The sequence below is a fragment of the Crinia signifera genome, chromosome 4 (assembly GCF_055691185.1).
Source record: "Crinia signifera chromosome 4, ASM5569118v1, whole genome shotgun sequence".
Taxonomy (NCBI): domain Eukaryota; kingdom Metazoa; phylum Chordata; class Amphibia; order Anura; family Myobatrachidae; genus Crinia; species Crinia signifera.
Window position 1 is genome coordinate 136,590,651 of NC_139220.1, and position 23,727 is coordinate 136,614,377.

Genomic DNA, 23,727 nt, shown 5'->3' on the forward strand with positions numbered 1-23,727 from the left:
AAAAAGAAACCACATGGACACTCCTCATTACATGATTTGTGCTGTTTAGATGGACCTTTTCCTTACTATAAATGAGATGTTAATGTATGCAATATACATAATTTTATATCTGTAAAATGTTCTTTACACAATATCGATTGTTGCTATTTCAATACAATTATTCTTTATCAAGCATAGGTTATATTGACCTTTACCATTCTGTAAATGAAATCACAGTAAAGAGCAACAATTCATTTGGATTAGATATTAATTTTAAATCTGTTTATACAGTACAAGTGCTTCTGAAAGTATTACTTATGTTCATGCATAGAATCGAAAGTGACGCCTTTTGCTAAAATGCCAATCCAAATTAATCACTAAACAGTTATGTTATGCCAATTAATAACTGCTGCTACCATTGATTTGCAATTGGCTAAATTTGTCAGCTTAGTTCTTTCTCCATTTCAATCTGCTACTGTACAGGAGAGAAAAAATCTATTCTCACTCTATGAACTTTAAGTAAGAAGAGGAGATTTGTAAAAAAATTTCTCATCTAGTTGCCACTAATTGCCACTAATTCTTTAAAACATATTTCACTGAATCCTCTTCAGTGTCATCCCCGGTCCCAAGGATGCATTGCGTGGGTGTCCCGGTGACGACATCAGCGCGTCCGCACAATGCATCCTTGGGACCGGGGATGCCACTGAAGAGGACTCTGATGGCCACCGCGGACACCAGGGGATGAGGTAAGTATAAAAAAGGCGTGGGTGGAGGGAAACAAAAAAAAATTAAAAATTCAGAAAACCTAAGGTTTTCAGCAATATTTTGGATATGGGATATCCGGATAAGGTATACCCAACCCGTAATATTAAAGGCTGGAAGATCTTAAACTATTCAACACACATGAAATATTGGTACAATTTAATATCATCAGATTCACTGCACAGTTGCTGGGTTCTGGAGGGCTGGAGCATTCGCTGCCAGCCCTCCCTCTCCCCCTATTTAATGCCTCAGGGGCTCGCTGCCACTGATGGTGATTTTTAACCCCCCCAGTGAATGCCGCAGGAGCCAGGGGATGGTGCAAGGCAGGGATATTGAAGCTTCCCTGCCTGCGCCGGAATGTGCGGGGGAGAAGGAGGGCTCCCGGGGACACAGGCAGCAGAAGCTGCCCCCCCCGGGAGAGCTGGCAGGAGATGCAGTGGAGGGAGCCTCTGCCCTGGTCCCACTTATGCATATGTAATGAGCGGGACCAGTGTGCAGTAAATATGTAATGAGTGGCTCCCCCTGCTGATGTCATGTGTAAAAAATTTAAAATTAAATATATATTCATGTGCTGCAAGCACATGAATCCAAACAGCATGCCTCTTCACATAATAAAATGACTGATTTTTTTACACAAAAAAAAACATTTATTTTAAAATAACACATTTCAGTTCACCTTTAAAAGATGTCGAATGCAAAACAGTGAATCATGGCGAAAATCATGCTGAAAGCAGTTCTCCATCCTAGCATTGAATACACTCTCGGCGAATCACAGTGCAAACCCCATTGAAATACACCAGCAAATTGCAGCGAGCATGAAACAGAGAACTGGCCGGCATTCACTGATCACTTTTAGCGAACAGTGAACATTGAATAGGGTGAATCAGATTTTCAGTGAAAAAGATTTAGCTTAGATAGTGAAAACAGCCCGATTCGCCAAAAAAGCGGTGAATAGGGAGCATTGAATACTGCCCATTGACAGTGTGATGTTCTGTAACAATATATTTATACACAACTAAGTTCCTGTGATGTATCATTACTTGCATAACATAACATTACCACGTAATTTGTGGAATGTTCCCAGTGCATGTGTAGAACATCTAGTGGGACAATGGGACCACCTAATTTATCAAGCAATACATTTGGTGGATTTGAGAAGACACACTATACAATGGTCATTGTGGCCTTTTACAAATCACAGTATCATCCAATATATTGTGTTTTATGTACCTACCCTAATGTTTTGAATTAGAAAGATCATGTTCCACTGCGGATGGGGCATATTTCTAATGTGCAGAAAGACTTACATTAGACACATGTCCAAAACTAAAATCTAATGCAATGCAAAATTAAAGCTGTCCAGTATGTGTGAGCTACATGCAGATTTGCACCTTTTGCAGTGTAACATGATTTGCTCCAGAAACAAAGCTATTTGCATTATTTTGCTTTTCTAAAAAATGAGCATAATATGTATATATGTTTTTGGTGTGCATCCATTGGTGTGTAGATGGTCTTTTTTGCATATTTTTCTTTTTACTTTTCTAAGGCAATCTAGAATTTGCTTTGTGCTGAGGTGGAAAACATAAAAATGGAAATTGCTGAATTGCATATGGCACATCAAAAGCCCAGCATTAAATTAATCTTTTCAATTTTCTCTTAAAAAAAAACAGCTAGATTTAGCCTTTTTCATGAGATTATGGAACAATCTGGACTTTCTTTAGAACATGTAGCACTTTTGTGCATTAAAACCTTCTTTTACATTACATTGGGCAAAGTGCAGCTAGAATCGCACTTCTATACGTCGAAGACAGAAAAAAAACATACAGAGTTTAGTGAGTGATACAGGTCCTCTGTCAACTGAGATTAAAAAAAAATCATATGTTTGATCATTCCTCTCTTCCTATATTCATTTTTTACACTACCCACAATAATGACAATGTGGTTTTAACAAGAATATTTACTACCCCATACCTTCCAAAGGCATGGAAGCTTTGCAAAGCTTTCTATTAGTCTGCAGTCTATCATTAAGCAGAACTATTAGTTGTCTAAGGCACAGATGATTAATAATGGCTGCCTAATTCACAGAAAATGGGCCCCCATATTGAGTGCTGGCTAAAAAAAAGGTAGTCAACATATATTTAAATGGAAGAAGATGGTAGATACTGATCCAAAGAGATAGTGTTACCACCGGTAACTGCAGGGATGGAGAGACAATTGGTGAATCAATGTCGCTTGTCTTGGCCTTGCCTGCAATTTGATTCTATTTTTTGTTCAAAAACCTCTCACCGACTTCTGATATCCTTATTTTTCAGTAGACAGGGCAGTGTTCAATATATAATGTTACATGTATACTTAAACTTCCAATCACTCAAAATGATATACAGAATCTGATTGGTTGGTTTTCATTTTTACCAGCTTTAGTAAATTTACAACTAGGAGTAAAGCTCTGTAGGAGAATTGTGAACTTAATTATTAACTTGCCATCTCAATAAAGTTATGCAAACAGAAGATTTATTGTATCTAAAGACACTGAGGACATATAATGCAAATGCTATCAATCACAAGTACTGCATACGGTACTTGTGTATTTTGGCGGTGGCCCCGATCTTCATCGCGCAATGTTTTAATCGCATCGCATGCCATGCACCCGATGGCATGCGATGCGATGGCATGCGATGCAACGCGATTTTTGCCCCCTATGCGATGAAAGATTGTATAAGCACCCTAAAGGGTGCTTTTAAGCACCCTAATGGGTGCTTACAATGTTAAATGCACCCACACGCCACCTCCCCACTATAAACGTGAACCAGAAGCGTGGCGAGCGCAGCCAGCCCGCAAGGGGCGGCGGTACGCGTCCTCCGACCTTTTCATACCCCCACTATCCACGTCGGCGTGGAGTTGAGAATAGAAAGTGTGGCGAGCGCAGCGAGCCCCCGAGCCCGATGCGTGGCGAGCGCAGTGAGCCCCGCGAGGGGATGCGGATACCTTCACAGGTATCAAAGTCCCCTTGCGGCCTTCACAGGTATCAAAGTCCCCTCGCGGGGCTCGCTGCGCTCGCCAACGCTTCGGGCTCGGTGGCTAGCTGCGCTCGCCACACTTTCTATTCTCAACTCCACGCCGATGTGGATAGTGGGGGAATGACAAGGTCGGAGGACGCGTACCGCCACCCCTCGCGGGCTCGCTGCGCTCGCCACGCTTCGGGTTGACGTTTATAGTGGGGGGGTGGCGGGGGGGTGCATTTAACGTTGTAAGCACCCATTAGGGTGCTTATACAATGTTTCATCGCATCGCATTGTATGGCATTGTATGCCATATACAATGTCATACAATTTTAAAATTGTATGGCATTGTACAATATCGCGCAATATCGCGTCGCATCGCATACCATCGCATGCCTTATGTTATGCGATGCGATGGGCACCGCCAAACTACACAAGTACCCTGCATACTATACTCTGTATTGCATACACTATTTAATTTGTACAAATAAGCTTACTGAGGCATACCAAGTCATAATTCATCTGTACATCACTGAGTATTTTATTGGTTCGATCAACTTGTCATATGAATTTTTATTTTTTTATTATTATATAATACTGAATATTATTTGGAAAATACGACAAAATGTGAACAGTTTAGGAAAGGAAGATCGGATACACTTGTCACACATATTTTTGAGCAACTTTTATCAAAATGGATTTGTTGCATGGCCAACACAATTATACATATAGTTTATCAAGATGAGTAAAAAACATAACCTAGTAACCCAGTATACTGTTTGCTTGCACTAGAGAAATTGACTGTATGTCTAAAATATGACATGACATTAGATGCAGCATTTATTTTTTCCATACTAAGAAATAAAGAGATTACAGAAGGGTACAGAATGGCCCAGGTATACCTGTCAAACTTTAAATTTTAAATGAGTGCACCATTCTATATACGTAACATAAGTATACAGTAGTGGTCATTTTTTCAGCTTGTATACTTGTAATGAGGACTTTCTGACCTATTATATGTTTGTTAATACCCAGCCTTCTTTTACTGTATGCTACCATTTGTAAAGTTCTGCAACATATAAATACAGTACTGTACATTTTAGTCATAATACCTTTTAGAGTTACATAAGTACTATGAATGGATAATAGAAGACACCAACAGAAAAGTACCATCTAGTGGAGAATATTTGAATGAAACAAACATACACAAAACACACACACACATACAGTATATATATATATATATATATATATATATATATCCATCTATATATATATATATATATATATATATATATATATATATATATATATATATATATATGTAAAGATAGATAGATAGATATATATATGGTTGTATGCCCGGCACACCACTATATATATATATATATATATATATATATATATATATATATATATATATATATATATATATATATATATATATATATAAATACGTGGGTACAGAAATGAGGCCACTCTCCAGACTGAAGAAATTTTCATAATTCCATTTATATTTATTTAGTTACGCTGCCACACCATTTTGGTCAACGTTTCGGCTCACCAACTGAGCCTTTGTCAAGACATGTGTACAGCTTCAGTGCATACATCAAAATATGGACACCTATAACATATACAAAAAATGTAATGAATACATGTACAAATCAATGAGGTATTTACAACATATCAATACATCACATGGGGATAGTCGAAGAGAATGTCACCCCAATCATAGGGTCAAATCAATATACTTATAAGTTACATATAGTAACCATATGTGTCACAATAGTGAACTGCATTATAGCAGGACATTCAAACATAAGACTAGAGTCCCCAATAGATTAAGTAAAGTGCAGTGCAGTACAGAAATACATTAATTTAAACATGAGGCAGAGTGCGCAGCATACCAAACCCCACACCGACAAGACCAAAAGCTTACCTTATGCTCGTGAAACACAAAGTGCACGCCATGAGCCGCATGTAATTGCGGCGTGTGTGCTTCCTAATCTGGCTTCCCTATTTATTCCGGTAGGTGGAACGCATAGCGTTTCCCCTGTGACACGCAGCGCCATTTTGTGCTGACGGGTATCGCATCACGTGACCGCTACTCCGGTCACATGTCTCCACAGCGCTCCATTGTTATTGGTGTTACGATGGGCACCAAGTACGCTATCTCAGCCAACTGATTATATTACATCAGCGAGTCACAATGTCTATATCCGGGTATTTACATCAATTTCATCGTTATTTTCACATAACCTTTTTGTATGTAAAGTTAGAACAGGTAGTGGTCAGTCAGTAGGGTTTTGATAAAGCGCACCCAGCATCATGTCATACAATCCAATCAATATCAACCTCATTACATTAATACATATAAACAAACATAGACATAACATACAATAAAAAGTTAAAAATTATTTTAGAGGATATAATTCATCAATATATTTCTAGACGTGAATTCTTTGACAGCAGAGATAACCGCCCACAAATTCCTTCAAATATTTTGTTTAAGAACAAAAGCACTTTTGACCCCTCCTCGAATAATATTAGCATTAAAAATTTTGTTAGAATGGTGAACCACGAGGTATTGGGGAATACTGATATACATGCTTCTTATGACAATTTGAGTAAGGCAGAAAGAATCGCCCTACGTGATTTGAGAGAAAATACAACTATTACTATACGCAATGCGGATAAAGGGGGTGCAGTAGTCCTGTTGGACTCAATAAAATATGATGCTGAAGTCAAGAAACAACTGTCTGACTCGCATACTTATTTAAAATTAGGCTTTAACCCTATGCCCCGAATAAAAAGGGAAGCTGATGCTGTGATTAAAATAGGACACACTAAAACGTGGATAGATGACAACATCAGAGACTACTTAACTGTTGAATATCCCTTGTGCCCTTTGATCTATTTATTGCCCAAAGTGCACAAATCATTGGTCGACCCGCCTGGGCGACCAATAATTTCTGCTAGAGGATCGATACTACAACCTATAGCCCAGTTTTTAGATTACTTTCTTCAGCCATTTGTGATCACGGATAAGAGCTATTTACGTGACACTGGCCACCTCTTAAACGATATTGAACAATTTACCGATATTTCTGAAACCATTAGATTGGCATCCCTTGATGTCTGTTCGTTATATACAGTAATACCCCATGATATGGGGATTCAGGCGGTTGAGGAAAAGATGCTGGCTGGACCCTATAGCGCCCCCCCGATTGGATTTATGTTGGAGTTGTTGGGTTTGGTATTACGTAATAACCACTTTCTGTACCAAAGTGAATACTATATCCAATTATCGGGGACCGCTATGGGGTCGAATTTAGCTCCAGCATACTCAAATATCTTTATGCAAAAGTACGAAAATGAACACATACTGTCTAAATTTCAATCCCAGATCCTGTATTATAAGAGGTTTATAGATGACATTATTCTATTATGGAAGGGTAGTGAACAATCATTTTTGGATATGGTTGCACATCTCAATTCCCTTGAACATCCAATCAGATTTACATCTGAAAGTAGTCTGTCATCTATAAACTTCTTAGATGTTACTTTGTTTAAGGATAATGGTAGACTTGGGTATACCCTGTTTCGAAAGCCTACTGATAGGAATACTATGCTGTGGGCCACAAGCCACCACCCGGAGTCCCTTAAATCTAAATTACCGATCTCCCAATTCTTACGTATATTACGGAATAATTCAAATTCTATGAAAGCCGAGGAACAAATTTTGGAATGCGTACACAGGTTTAAAGAACGTGGGTACAGGAGGCAGGACATTGATAATTGCTTAAATAAAGCCAGAAAAAAATTCCAACTACAGAAGTCTGAGGGCCTACAAAAGAGAAAGGTGCCTAACATGGTATTGAGTACTGTGTGTGATACTGCTCTAAAAAGAGTACAACATGGCATCAAGAAGAATTGGCATATCTTTGCCTCAGATCCAGCCTTCTCTAAAATGGATACAACACCACCTTTGCTAAGTGTGAGAAGAGGCCGTAACCTCAAAGACTACCTCCTCCGACCAAATATGCCTATACAACCAGTGAAATCTAAACCAACATGGTTATCACAACAAGTTGGCTGTTTCAGATGTTTGGGGTGTACAACTTGTCGGGCTCTTATTATAGGCCGCTCTTTCAACCACCCACATAGTGGTAAAAAAATCATGTTGAGTCACCGTCTAACATGCATGATGGACCACGTCGTATACTATCTCAAATGCCCCTGTGGGCACCTTTACGTGGGTAAAACCATTAGGACATTTCGAGAAAGGATGTCGCAACACAGATCATCTATAAGATTGGCGTATAAAACTGGTGCTTCTGATAAACCTGTGGCGGTTCATTTCCTAAAGGAAAACCATCAGATATCGGCTTTACAATACATGATAATTGACTGGGAACCCCTTTCCGAAAGAGGGGGTGATCGGGGACGTGCCCTCCTACAAAGGGAGGCGAGGTGGATTGCGAAATTGGACACCATTGCCCCTAGAGGCTTAAATGAAAGTAACTCATTGGCAGCATTTCTTTAATTAGTGTTTGTAAATACCAGATGAATTACTGTTATGAATTAATGGTGGAGGTGGTATCTATGGGATAAACCAGGCAGCGACACACTGTTTATGTCTAGAAATATATTATCCTCTAAAATAATTTTTAACTTTTTATTGTATGTTATGTCTATGTTTGTTTATATGTATTAATGTAATGAGGTTGATATTGATTGGATTGTATGACATGATGCTGGGTGCGCTTTATCAAAACCCTACTGACTGACCACTACCTGTTCTAACTTTACATACTGTACAAAAAGGTTATGTGAAAATAACGATGAAATTGATGTAAATACCCGGATATAGACATTGTGACTCGCTGATGTAATATAATCAGTTGGCTGAGATAGCGTACTTGGTGCCCATAGTAACACCAATAACAATGGAGCGCTGTGGAGACCGGAGTAGCGGTCACGTGATGCGATACCCGTCAGCACAAAATGGCGGTGCGTGTCACAGGGGAAACGCTATGCGTTCCACCTACCGGAATAAATAGGGAAGCCAGATTAGGAAGCACACACGCCGCAATTACATGCGGCTCATGGCGTGCACTTTGTGTTTCACGAGCATAAGGTAAGCTTTTGGTCTTGTCGGTGTGGGGTTTGGTATGCTGCGCACTCTGCCTCATGTTTAAATTAATGTATTTCTGTACTGCACTGCACTTTACTTAATCTATTGGGGACTCTAGTCTTATGTTTGAATGTCCTGCTATAATGCAGTTCACTATTGTGACACATATGGTTACTATATGTAACTTATAAGTATATTGATTTGACCCTATGATTGGGGTGACATTCTCTTCGACTATCCCCATTTGATGTATTGATATGTTGTAAATACCTCATTGATTTGTACATGTATTCATTACATTTTTTGTATATGTTATAGGTGTCCATATTTTGATGTATGCACTGAAGCTGTACACATGTCTTGACAAAGGCTCAGTTGGTGAGCCGAAACGTTGACCAAAATGGTGTGGCAGCGTAACTAAATAAATATAAATGGAATTATGAAAATTTCTTCAGTCTGGAGAGTGGCCTCATTTCTGTACCCACGTATTCATATTGTCCTTCCGCAAGGACTTCTGAGTGTACACCCCAGCTCTAATTGACTCTTATAGTGAGTGTCACCCGTAACCCCCCAATATACTGTATATATATATACATATATATATATATATACTGTACATAATATATATATATATATATATATATATATATATATATGAGAGGGAAACCCGGCACTCCTCTGGAAGTTAATTTCCGTGAACTGCTCCGGTGCCGGTTTTGGACCCTGGAGTCCCAAATATGTACCTTGGAGAAAGTTGGCACTCGTGAGTCTTCAATAATGCAAATAATTTTCTTTATTCCGACATGTTTCGGTCAGTTCCCTGACGACGGTCACTGACCGAAACATGTCGGAATAAAGAAAATTATTTGCATTATTGAAGACTCACGAGTGCCAACTTTCTCCAAGGTACATATATATATATATATGTATTTATTTATATTTATTTATATACACACTTTAACCTATTATACAAAGAGTAATGCCATATATTTTATATAGAATGCTTAATTGATTGTTAACTGACCTATGATAACAACTCAAATAACAGCAAGAGAAGAAGACTAATTACAATTATTGTAATATTATTTATGAAAAATTGACATATGTGAGACCATAAATATGCCTAATTTGCTTTTAGAGAGGTGAACTTTTCTTGTTTGATAAAAAGTTATTTTTCTCTTTCGCTCACCTTTATTCTTTATTTTTAGATAATTTTCTCTCTCATTGACAGCTACTTTACATGGAAAATGGTTTCCATAGCAAGTTTATGTGGGAGGTTGTTTATGTCATGATCAGAAACACACAGAATGTCAGCAACTATATATTTGAAAGTAATGAGTATAATAAAACCTATGATATTTGTGATGTTGATAATTCTATAGAAAACTAATATTACTTATTTTATAGACTCTTCTATGGAATCATGTATGCTAGTACATTTGACCTATGTAGTTTATAATATATGTTCAATTAGCAATGAAAAATATGAATATAAATATACATAAAACAGGTCAAAATGTAAGTAAGTGTTTTTTATTGAACCCCTATACCAGGGCTGGGCAGTTGCAGCCCTCCAGATGTTGATGAACTACACATCCCAGCATTCCTTGCATCAGTTTCAGCATGGCCACATAGCAAAGCATCCTGGGATGTGTAGTTCATCAACATCTGGAGGGCCGCAATTGCCCAGCCCTGCCCTATACAGTACTGCATATATATAAAACCATAATGAAATGCCAACATTTTACAATCTTATGATATATTCTTCTCTTCCAACTTTGTTTGCCTTTGCCACCAGTTGGTTCAACCATCTGCTGCCTAAGATAGTAACATAAATGGCACCTCTCTTTTATTACATAATCCTATATAAATAATAATTAATTTATTTACAGTGCACAAATGGACCACTTTAGTGAAAACTTAATTTTATATATATATATTAGAGACAGGCACTTCTTCGAGCCCCTGTCCTTGGATATGATCCTTATTCATTATTGAAAACATTTCCCAATAATTGATACATCCAACCCTGTAAAACATACATATATTCAATTATATCAATGTTAGATTTACCAATAAGTGCTCTAGCAAGACTGATCATCCTCTCTTCCTGCTCCACAATGGTTTTACCATTATAGAAATAATTTCAGTATCTCCCCATCCAAAATTCAATTCAAGCTTATCATCCTCTCTTTGTTCTTACCAACTCCTCCGCTTCATACATATTTGAGATAAAATGTAGCTCATCCTCTTCAATGAACCTCAGATTTAAACTTTTAATCACAGGTAATGACTTCCCACTCCCACCTCTAATATTTATTCCTTGATGGAACCCTCAACTTTCAGACTCTTAAGTACACTCTCAAATCCACTTTTTGAAAGTTATCTATCCTTGACCCACCTGATATTAATCCCTCTGCGTGTTCTACCAAACCCATACTCATCGGTATTCCTGTACCTCATGTACCTCTAGCTGATATTGTTTTCTCCTTTTAAACTTAAATCTCTGAAGAGTAGAACACTGCCATTTGTCTTATGTCTACACCTCCTTTATGAACATTTTATGAATCATGTTGATGTACAAATGCATTTTATATAAATTATATTTTATAATGATTTGGCAATCTAGCGTTGCAGATTATTTTGGGCACATCAGACAGAACTAAATAATGATATAGACATTTTCAGAAAAAAATGTCTTAGCTATGTTTTGCTTTTTCCAGGTCAAAATGTCTGTAGCAATGGTCTCTGACTAAGGCCCTTATTCAGATCTGATTGCAGTACAAATTTGTTCTCAAAATGGGTAAAACCATGTGCACTGCAGGTGGGGCAGATGTAACATGTGCAGAGAGAGTTAAATTTGTGTGGGGAGTGTTGAGATTGAAATCTAATTGCAGTGTAAAAATAATGCAGCCAGTATTTACCCTGCACAGAAACAAAATATCTCACACAAATCTAACTCTATACATGTTACATCTGCCCCACCTGCAGTGCACATGGTTTTGCCCATTTTAAGAACAAATTTGTACTGTGATCAGATCTGAATAAGGGCCTAAATGTATCTAAAACAACAATATATTGTTTACATATGCATGTTGTCACAAAGCAAATGAATGGAAACAGAAAAACAATAGTGCAGACATATAAAGCACACTTGAAAATTGGAACAAGAGCAAGCCGCTAAAATAAAAAATGTGTTTACCAAATATAAGAACAAACTTAAAGGAAAATACATTGTGAGAAGTTGCACAATTATTGGCACATGGTCTCAGCAATTGTAGTCCTTGACACCGAACACTGCTTTGCACAAATAACAACTCAGTCACAGTAATTGGAATTGGGGCATAGAAGATTTGGTCTCATTGGATTAAAAATTATGAAGAACAGAATAGTCACATGAATGCCATTGACTAACCCAGAGAAAACCATATACTCTGACATACAGAGCAAGTATGTGTCATGGACATCCCACCAGCTGGAGATATGTCTGATCCAGAGACTACCAGCATGGAAGTTCAACCATAGAAAAGATAGGCAAGCCACCAAAGATGTATGATGAGTAATTTAAAACCTTGCATTTAGTGAAACTCAACATATCCAGAAGCCAAGATCAAAAACTAATGATGTGAGTGGAAATCCAAAAGAGTAATGGAGTTTGTGCAAGATTTAAAATCACAAAAAATATGAATTATTGATACAGTCACAGCAGTGCAAAGTTTGTGAGTCTACTTAAATAAAAAGTATAACTTGTTGCTCTGGCTCTACAACACTGATACTTATAGAAGCACAAACTAGAAATGCTTCACTCATTTCCAGTACAGAGATTTATAAAGCTGTCAGCTAAGAAAGTCAGAATGTTGACATTTGTCAGAAAATGTACAGGACCTCAAATAGCATACATCAAATATGAATGTAGTCATGTAAATAACATATATATAAATAATATCATTTGTACATTTTTACGATCGGAAAGTATTTGTAAAGAATGTAGTATGAAATACAGGTACTTTGTTTTTTAATTTGATGTGTTTGCACACTTTCTAATGTTTTCCTTTAAATTTTAGTATCTTCATATACAGCATATATCAGCATCTGAGGATTTAATTTTATCAAGTGACTATTTGTGTTTTTTTTTATTATTGCTGATGTGATTATTGGAGGCACGGAGTTGTGTATCTTCAGCCTCCAGTACTATTTAATATGTTCTATGTATGGAATTTGTCTTGATTTTTGTATGACAACAGTATAAGGGCTCAAATCAAGTTGGATCAGTAAACTGCGCAGCTTACAGAGCACCTGAGACACCGCACATCCAAGCGCCCACCCCACCTGCAGTCAATTCCCCTTGGTAACATGCGAGGGGATGTGTAACAAAAACACATCCCCTCACATGCCTCCACTGCAGAAAAAGTAATTTGATGTTTGCCGACCATCTAATGACTTCTCATGTCTTTGCCAATAGTAGTCAGTGACAACTGACTTTTATTTGTGTGCTCCTGGGCAAAGATGGGGCAAGCGGCTGGCCCCGGCAGGCATCAGCCCACCCATATACCCATAGGGATGTTCAGAGTTTTCATGGGGATGCCCACAAAATGCTGGGCGTTCCCATGGGCGATGGACACACATGTGCATATGCACAGGCATGTCCATAGCTAGGTGCACATGTACATTTGCTAGATGCTTGGTGCAAATAGTTGTGTGCAGTGGTATACCTATTAATCCTGTGCCTCCCTGACAGAAATATTTCAGGCACTTCCCCCCATGGTACCTGCCTCCACTGGTCTGTCGCTTTTGCTCCCATTAAATGTCCCTCTCAAAATGGCCACTGCCTCCTCTAGCATCCTTAATTACTGTCTCATTTTGGAAGGGAAATATTGGGTGTGACAGGACCCCGGCAGGGGTGTAGCAATTACCCCTGCAGAAACCCAGCACCCACAAGCCACCCAGAACCTCCAAGCCATCAAGGGGTCTGTGGAGGCTATTGCTTCTGCTGGTGCAGTAAATCACACATGCGACAAGTGCACATGTGCATCGTGGTTTGAACAAGTCTGGCTACATATGTATTTCTCTCCTGGAAAGTTGGAGCATATACAGACAATTTGCAATCAGCTCAGCATCAGGTCATTAAGGCGTGGAACCTTTTAAATAAAGAACCATCAACTACAGTATGAAAGTTCAAAGTATTTTGGTAAAAATTAGGTTGAAATTTAACCAATCAGGCGCAAACACTAAATCTCACACTTGGAATAAGGGATTATATTTAAAAAGTAGACGGCTGCTCCCAATTAACAAATTGGATGATTTGCTAGAGTAGAACAATAAACAGATGGATATATGTGAATAAACACATGTATCCAGAGAGTGCCACACAATTGGAATTAGTTCAAAGAGTTCATACATTTATTGTTACAAACATATATAAAAATTGTTATACCTTGGGTACATATTTATGGTAAAAATTACAAATGATAAAAATACAAATAAGAAAAAGGAACAACGTATACTCATATAGAGATAATTTCAGCATATAATAGTCCCGATAATTAGTGGTGCTAATAATCTCTACTTAGTTGGTAAATGCAGTTACTTTAGTCGCTCCCTGTGCACGACTTGGAAGTAATATTTTCAGGGAAACTGAAAAAGATATTCAGTGGCCGGTTTTTAGGCTTTATGGATACAGTCCATCCTGTCCGTAGACTGCTCAAGCTACACTGTCAGCTGCCACCGCCTGTTGACGATCAGCTGATGTTCTGTGTACAGTAAACGAGCTGCCCACCTTCGGCGCACAGCCAGATGGAAGCCGCTGGACTGCCGGGGACTAGGAGGAATGGTGTAAGGTGCAGGTAGACTCACCCAGGCCACTCTGGTTTATCTCTTTTCTTGCGTGAGAACGGCTTGTGTTGTTGGTGCCAGGGCACTGGGGGTCTCCCGTTGATCACTGGCGTGGATGGCCGGCTCGAAATGACGATAAGTCGGTTTTGTGGAGGTAGCATGGGAACTGCTGGTAGAAAGTTCAGATATGGAGTATACGTTAGCTCTGCCCCTTGACGCATTTCTCCGTTGTATTGGTGTGTAGCGGTTTCTACAGAAGGAAATTTGCACAAAACCTCCACAAAAACAGATTTAACAACTCAGGTGGCATCAGACACGCGGGACAGCGAGACACCGCAACCGTGTGGACGCATCACCACTGACTGTAATCTCTCTGAACTACCCCTAACCACAATCTGCACATCCCCCAAAGCCCCGACCCACATTAGGTGATACAGAACTGCTTTAGCATTATTATACATGCGTGTTACTATGTATGTGTGTAATTGTTATTAATGTGAATACATTGTATGTACATTTACCTCTTCAGTAAAGTTTTTTCCAGCACAAAAAGTTATTCATCATTTCACAGACCGAACCCAAACCCCTCCAAAAACACACGCACCATAGGAGCAGAGCGCTTCACTAAAATCTGCTTTGCAAACAGTATGAAAGTATTTGTATGCATCAAACAAACAGTTGTTATTTTAAATATAGAAATGTCATTGTTTCATGCTCAGTATATTTCAGAGGAAAATGTGTATAAATCCATATAAGTCATGATTTATTGACACAGAGAAATAAAGTTGCCCGGTGTGTCTTACATTGACTGTAAGATTACAATAAAGCACATAATAATGATATGAAAGTTTAAAACATTTGAGATTATTGATGTAGTTTATCCTGATAGTGAGAACAGATGCTGTATAAATAATTTCAAATGAACTGTTATTTAGACTGAGGAAATCTCTTTCCTAATGCCTTAATAATTACCTCAGACAATTAGTAAGCTTAATGAGCATAAAGTACTGTTTATCATCCATTTTTGTTTGTAATGCAACATGCGTTCTCTAATTATTTAAAAATACAGTCTAAACAGTACAGTTTAGAGCACATTAAATAATTTACAATTTTCATGCCTTTTAGAATACCATCAAATTCCCACCCTGGATGAAAGCAACTGGATTCTGGGGAACATTGATCAAATTGGTTACTTTAGAGTTAACTATGATGTCAAGAACTGGAGATTACTGATTGACCAGCTAATGAGGAACTGTGAGGTACTGTAAGTTCTTGTTAAGATTTCTTTGCAGGGATTTGTTTTGATATAAAGCTCCTTACTGGCATTATCATCCTAAATGGTTCAATTTTTCTCATAGGTCATTTCTGTCAGTAATCGAGCAGGACTGATCGATGATGCTTTCAATCTGGCGAGGTATGTTTTCTTGCAGATGTCCAACTTAATGAGCACTCTTGTCAACTATTGTTTGAAAGCTTCAGTGGAGAATAGGGCTGCACCACTTTGCTTCAATTTATGTGGATAAGTTTCACACTTGAAGAAGCCTGATTTCTCTTCTGACTCTCCATGCATAACACTTCTTTTGTTCCTTTCTTCACCATATTTCCACAGTCTAAAGCACTCACCACATTTGCTGATCAATAGCCGCTTCAGGGTATTTCCTTAGCATCAAAGTCTTGATCAATTTTTCAGCAGGTATATGCCGAAGATTAATGAGCTTCCCCTTTTTCTTTTGCTAATGAACTGATTTAAAAATGAGCAAGATGCTATATTACATTTTTCAAGGGAAATACCTTCATGCTTCATACACACTGTTTTGTTTTCACATAGCATGCAACTTTTCCAGAGAGATTGCAATATTTTCCAGAGAGATTTTTCCAATACCAAAAGAAATCTAAATATAATTACCTCTCTCTCTCAAGTTCAGATTAATGATAGAATGTATACTTCAGGTCTACGGAAATACCCATCCAAAAAAAAGCATGATAAATAAGGGTCCGGATTCAGAGTTGATTGCAAAACTATTTCCCAAATGGGCAAAACCGTGTGCTCTGCAGGTGGGGCTGATGTAACGTGCAGAGGGATTTCGATTTGGGTGAGTTATTTTTGTTCTGTGCAGGGTAGACACTGGCTGCTTTATTTTTACAATGCAATTTAGATTTAAGTTTGTACACACCCCACCCAAATTTACATCTCTCTGAACATCTGCCCCACCTTTAGTGCACATGGTTTTGCCCATGTTGGAAAGATTTTACTTTTGTGATAAACTATGAATCAGGCCTAAGATCCATGTCAAAACATTGTACATTATAAAAACTCTTGTAATAGAATTTTTAAAAACAGCTTGTGTACTCTAACATAAATGTACTTTTTGTATGCACAGTACAGAAAATGTACTGCATTCTAAGATGTCCACTATGAACTCCTTGGAGGTGCACAATTCCAGTAGATCTCTTGCTGTGTACAAAGGTCCTGATTTAGAACTTAAATTTGGAAGTTCAATGCTGCATGCAGGCAGCATTACTTTTCTGTCCAAATTCAGGAGGGAAACATAGGAGATATCTCAGTTAAAGAGATGCCTACTGCATGTAACTGTGTTCCCAGCACTATGATCAATGTTGCAAGCTTGGATCCCACATCACGACCATCAGTCATGACATGGAGATCATTGGTTCTCTTCTTCCAGAAAACAGGAGTAACATTTTCTGGTAATGCAGATATTCTCATGCTCTCAACAATATTGTCTGTCAATCTGCCAAAGGCATAGAGGAACTATGCACAAGGCCCATTCTGTGCATGTACAGAATGGTCCTTGCACAGCCACAAATTCCCAATAATTCTGTGTGCAGCCCTCTCTATTGTTCACCTCTGACTCAGGCCAAAAGTTCAACCGCCCATATTATCCAAAACAATTTGTTACAGTATATCAGCAAATTCCTAAGGGGTGCAACTTTAAATTGGGTACCTTTACACTATGGGGGTGCTTACGGCCTGGCCAAACGTCTGCCCCCCTTCTGCGGTATCCCCTCGATACAATGCGACGGGATGTATGCGAACACTTCCCCTTACATGCAGCGGGAGGGATGAGAAATCATTTGATCTTTACCAACCATTGAACGATTTTGCTCAGTCTAAAAATCTGTCTGCCGAAGAGGGGGCTGGCACTAACGTCCTGTGTCATCAGCCACCCACCCCGGCAGGCAACATCCCGTCTGCATTCCTGGGGGAATGCCCAGAAGTTTTTATTGGACACCTATAAAAAAACTGGGGTTCCCAATGTTCGCCCATGCCCAACCTCTGGAGTAAATTGCTAGGCGAGTCTGAAACTTGTCAAAGCCTTATGCACCTGAGGTCCAGACATGCCCAAATAAGTGTGTGCACATGCACAGACCCCTCACCATGGATTCATGGGGCATGAATTCACCCTGTTCCGAATGGTATTGAATCAGACCCTATATGTGCTTGTTGCATGAGGACTAATGTGATAAACCATGACCACATCTGGAATTCAAGTTTAATATGAAGAATAAAACTCTAATATATAAAGCCTATTTTATGTGGCTACCAGCACTTAGTTGAGAACTTTAGTCTGGCGATAATGGCCAGACTAATGAATGGCCAGGTACAGTGTTCTTGACCTCGCAAGCTGTCCTGTGACAGGCAGCCTGAGATGCAAACAGGTTATCATATGTGATCCATGCTGAATCATGCCCAATGTCCATTAAAATATTTTCTATGGAAAAGACTTCAAGGCTAAAGTGGCATATTCTATACCCTGCCTTGGTGACAATATGTTGGACTATTGCCAAACGTAGTGTAATTTAGATAAAGGATTTTTTAAAGAATTTTGTTGTTAAGTGTGCATGTTTGCATATAGTCAAGCAAAGCCTGTTTGCCACATTCAGGATCATTTTGAACCATTTTTGGTTGTTTTAATGGCAAGCATAAACCTAGCATACAATCCTTGGAGTAAATTTACTACATTTTACAGCAGTTTGGGCTGCATACTATAGCTGGGAATTGTGTTTTACAGAATAATGTTTTCCAGTGGTCTACTATATGCAACCGTTGATAGTTGTATGTGAATTTAATCATGTTGTGCCTGAATTCTATAGATCAGCCTGTGAGCAGCATGCCTTGCAGATCACACTGATCTGTGCATGCTTCAGCAGAAAACATAGGTCACAGCCAAGTCTACATATGAGTGTGTTCTATGTTTATAAACACAATGCTTTGCTAGTTCATGTAATGTATTCTTATGTGGTGTGTTGACTGAGTGGCCTAGTTCATTTTCTGAACCATTGTAAATCTACCAGTACACAGTATGCAAATTAACATTATGACATAGCTTGGCCCTTGTTCATATAATGTCACATTACAGTGTCTAGTGTTCATTCTAGCACCCGCCACCTTTGAAAACCCATGCAGTTCCTCTTCCCTGCCTGGGGTGTCGCTGTCTACTGTAGTGCTTCTAGCACAGTGTGGTCTGTATATCAGAAATGATATGCAAAGCATACCTGTGCTAGAAACACCACAGCAGACAGTGACACCCCAGGCAGGGAAGAGGAACTGCATGGGCTTTCAAAGGTTGCGGGTTCTAGAATGAACACTAAGTGTCCTATGTTCATACTGTGCCAATTAGAGTGCCCTCTAGTTCAAATTATTCCCAGTAACATTGCCACTGTTCCTATTATGGAACACTTTAGTGCCTCCATTTCATATTGTACCACATTCGAGTGTCCCAGTTGTTATTATGTAACATGATAGTGCACTCCATAGTGTTCATTCTAGCACCTGCTATCTTTGAAAACCCATGCAGTTCCTCATCCCTGCCTGGGATGTCGCTGTCTGCTGTAGTGCTTCTAGCACAATGTGGTCTATATATCAGCACTGATATGCAAACCAGACCTGTGCTAGAAACACCACAGCAGACAGCGACACCCCAGGCAGGGAAGAGGAACTGCATGGGTTTGAGTTGTAATATATTCAGCCAATAAAGTAAGATCTTTTTTTAAAACATTTCAAAATGTTTAATCATGCCTAATTAATGCTCACGTGTGATGCAATCAAAATATATAACAGATAATTATTGTACATATTTAGGCCAGAATTGTAGTATGATTTTGGTGACTCAACGCTTGTTTTTTTTCTGTTTTAGAAATTTTTCATGTACTGTAATAACAACATTTGTACAGTTTATTGTTCAAAAATTTGATTTTCATTATAATTATAAGTAGTGCACAGTAAAAACCCTAACCATTCTGCACTACCCAGATAGGTCTGCAATCTGATAGTAAAAGCAATTCAAAGTGATGGCCACAAAGTGCCTCCTTTCTTAAAAATAATTCTTCCTAAAATTGTTTGAGTGTATAATATAATAATGTACTGTATACAGCCAGATAAAGCAGATGCCCAGCAAAATATTGCACTGTTTAATTTCCCCCTATAAGTGGTTAAATCAGAATATTGGTATACTCATCCGGAGAATAGGCTACGTAATAGGATGTTGTGTGGAGTTACTTATAGTACGTTGTGCATGTTGGCTACATGGGAACTACTAATACTAAATTTCAGGTGCTGAAGTGGAGCATGGTCAATTAGTTTAAAACAGAAATGAAAATACTACACAGTGCTATTATCTGCTTTATTTGTCAAGAAATTTATATGAAATTGTGATTGAGGAAAAATTATTAAAGCTACATAGGGTGAGCTATATATACAAAATGCACTTGGAAAACATTCAAGAATGGCAGATACTGTACCATGAAATAATATAATTCACAGTGGAACATTTTTTTTTCTGCTATTTGTTTTGTTGTAATAAATGGATTTACTCTGCGGGTACTGCTCCAAAGTGCACTATTACCAAGTGGTGCTTTGAAACAGTTGAGTCCTAATTTTATCTACATTGGATTGGAACTTTTTCTGCTTCTTCTGACAAACTCATTTTCAAGCCTTTGCTTCTTTGTGTAATTCCAGTGACTTTGAGACTAAATTCCAGGACAGTCCCTAAGTATACATTAAAAAGGAAATGTGCGGATGAAAGTAAACCTCTAACAAAAGTGATTAAGACTGAAATATAGCCATTGGTGTATGACAATAACAGTTAACATTTGAGAGCAATATCACATTTCTTGCAAATGATTATTATTTTTTTATTTTCTTTTTACAAGACAGTTTATCGATTCATTAGTTACCTGTAATGTATATATAAAAGAGTCTGGCTCTGAAAAGTTCACTGCAGTTTTCAGTCAGCAAGAGAATGACTTCCCTTAGACGTTTGCTCTTATGAACCATTGTACTTAAATAACATTTCTGTGTGTTACAACCGGCAGCCAGCTTCATTAAATATTTTATAAGTGATGTTTTTTTATTAATCTGTGATGTTTTATTTCAATGTGATTATATCTGTAGCATAAGGCACACAAGGGCAATTTTTTGCAAGTACAAGGTGAGCTTATAGTAGTGACCTTTTGTGGCGTTCCTGTCTTGGCAATAGAATTTTTTATCACTTCATCAGCTACAAAATATTAACTATTTTCATAAAATACTTTAAAAAAATATGGTAATTGTATATTTATATAAAAGGGTACATGCTAACAATTAAAAAAACATAAAGATGAAAATATTTATAAAACACCTTCACAATAATATGTATATAGTCAGACTCAATAAACCCATTATATTTTAACCCAATTACAGTAGGTAAACATTTTTTACATATACTAAAAATGTAAAAATCATTATTCTGTAGAAATTCAACTGTTACTGTATAAAGTACATTATAGAATGTGTTTATAGAATGTATAACATCATTTGACACATTATAACAGTTATATAATTGCAACTGTTATCAAATAAATTATATGATGTGTCCTAAAAAGTAAGAAGTTGTTTTTCTGGCATTTACAAATAGAAATTAATTCTGGACATATTTTGGATTATAATTATGCTCTTCAAAAGTTAGAGTTTTAGGGGCAGTCTATCCACTTTTGATCCTGTCTAGATTTAAAGTTCTTATGAGCTTAAAAAATTGCCTCTTGTCTGCACTTTCTTTATCACCGCATATGACTTTATTTTGTTTGTATAGTACATGTGAATTGTTCTTTATTTTGCTCTGATAGGTTTGTAAATGCCTTCATAAATCGTTCACAGTCAAATGTGTCTCAGTGTTCACTGCATACTATTACTCATCTTTGTTCTACTTCCATACCAATTTAGAGTGACTCCCTAGACTCTTTAGTTCTTCTTTGGTTAGATGTCATCAATGGTGGGCACAAAGGAAAAAAATTGACCATAGTCATAACTTCTGATAAGGAGTTTTGGTACTTATGTAGTATCTGGGCTGCCGATTTTCTGATTGTATGCCTTACCTTAAGGCATACAATCAGATGCGATTCAACACGATTTTTCGGCAAAATTGCATCGAATCGCATCCGATATCGCATGCAATATCGCATGCGATGCGATGCGATTTTGCATAGGATTCAATGTTAACAAGGTCCTGTTCATTTCCCCACTATTCAAGTGGGCATAGAGTTGATTTTATAAAGCGTGGCAAGCACAGCGTGCCACCGAGCCCGAAGTGCGTCGAGCGGACGCGGAAAACATTTTACGTAATCCGCGGCCCCTCGCGGGGCTCGCTGCGTTCGCCACGCTTTGGGCTTTATAAAATCAACTCTATGCCCACTTGGGTAGTGGGGAAATGAACAGGACTATGTTAACATTGAATCCTATGGAAAATCGCATCAGATGGCATGCGATTCGATACGATTTTTCCGACCTGATTTTAAAATTGGGCGCCCAGATACTACATAAGTACCGGAGTTTTTATTACGGTAGATCACTTTTAACATACAGATGTAGCCATGCTCACCGTTGCCATGCCAAACACCATGTGTGATTTCCATGACAATTGGCGTTATCCTTTTGCCATGCACATGCATCTAGCTCACTCTCGCAGGTCATAGAAATACATTAAGCTGCGATATCACAGCGTGGCTGTTCTGCACAGCTGAAATTTGGCATGCCAAATAAGCACAAGTGGATGGATTGAGTGTGGCTACATCTATACCCTTTTACATAATGTCTACTACTACATTGTTTTCAAACTTTAAAATAAGTTTTTCACTGCATCTTTGAAATTTTCCTTTAATTTTTACTATTTAAAAAAAATACCTAGATACTTTAATAAAATGTTTTGTAACAATCCACAGTTATTTCCCAAGGAGGAAGTCTTATGTAACAATCATCCATACCACTGTATGTCTGTGTAATAAAACACACAGCATTGCCATTACAACAGAAAAAAAGAGACTTTATGGTAAAGATCATGACACACAGCCTTTGATATAATTGTACTTCTTAGACCTGCATGTATTATATTTAGGGGGGGGGGGGGGGGGGGGGAAGCAGGCCGGCTAAGATTCAGAACACTCCTTTTTAAGCAAGCTTAAGATTGCAGACACATAAACTAAGTGGGAACAGAACATGTCATAGACTACAAAAACTTTTTACAGAAAACAGGAGGCTAGATCTTCAGTATACCATGGGCACACTTCACAGAATAGTATGGTTGCCAGTATTCCAAACTGCATCAATAAATGTTTTGCTGGACAAACCCAGAACATTAAAACTAGTCTGCAAAATTAACTGGTTACAAGAATACTGATTGTAGCTTACATAACTAATCTGCCCCTAATTTGAATCTACTTACTACAAATTGTAAAACATGATTAACCTTAGAGTACAGTGATTTATACAGTTACAGATATCGTTAGGTAATCCTGCTCATGAGATAATTATTTGAAACGTTTGGCATCAATATGTTGTGTATCATGTGGCCTAACTGGGATATGCATCGTGAGTCAGTTAATAGTAAGGTAGACCATTCTAGCATAATTTATTTATTATTTTTTTAGCACATAATATCTTAAAGTCAACAGTATGAGCCTTTATTTGTCATTATTTAGGGTATGAGACTCAATTTCTTTTACATTTTTCCTTTTTTCTTTTTATCA

At 38.0% G+C, this 23,727-nt stretch overlaps 1 protein-coding gene across 1 annotated transcript in view; it reads left to right on the plus strand.

Moving 5' to 3' along the window:
- TRHDE (thyrotropin releasing hormone degrading enzyme) overlaps nt 1-23,727 on the plus strand; it is a 619,915-nt gene that overhangs the window by 530,264 nt on the left and 65,924 nt on the right. The window contains exons 11-12 of the mRNA XM_083182555.1: nt 15,835-15,968; nt 16,068-16,123. Of these exons, the coding sequence (XP_083038681.1) occupies nt 15,835-15,968; nt 16,068-16,123 (190 nt within the window). The remainder of the gene's footprint in view (nt 1-15,834; nt 15,969-16,067; nt 16,124-23,727) is intronic.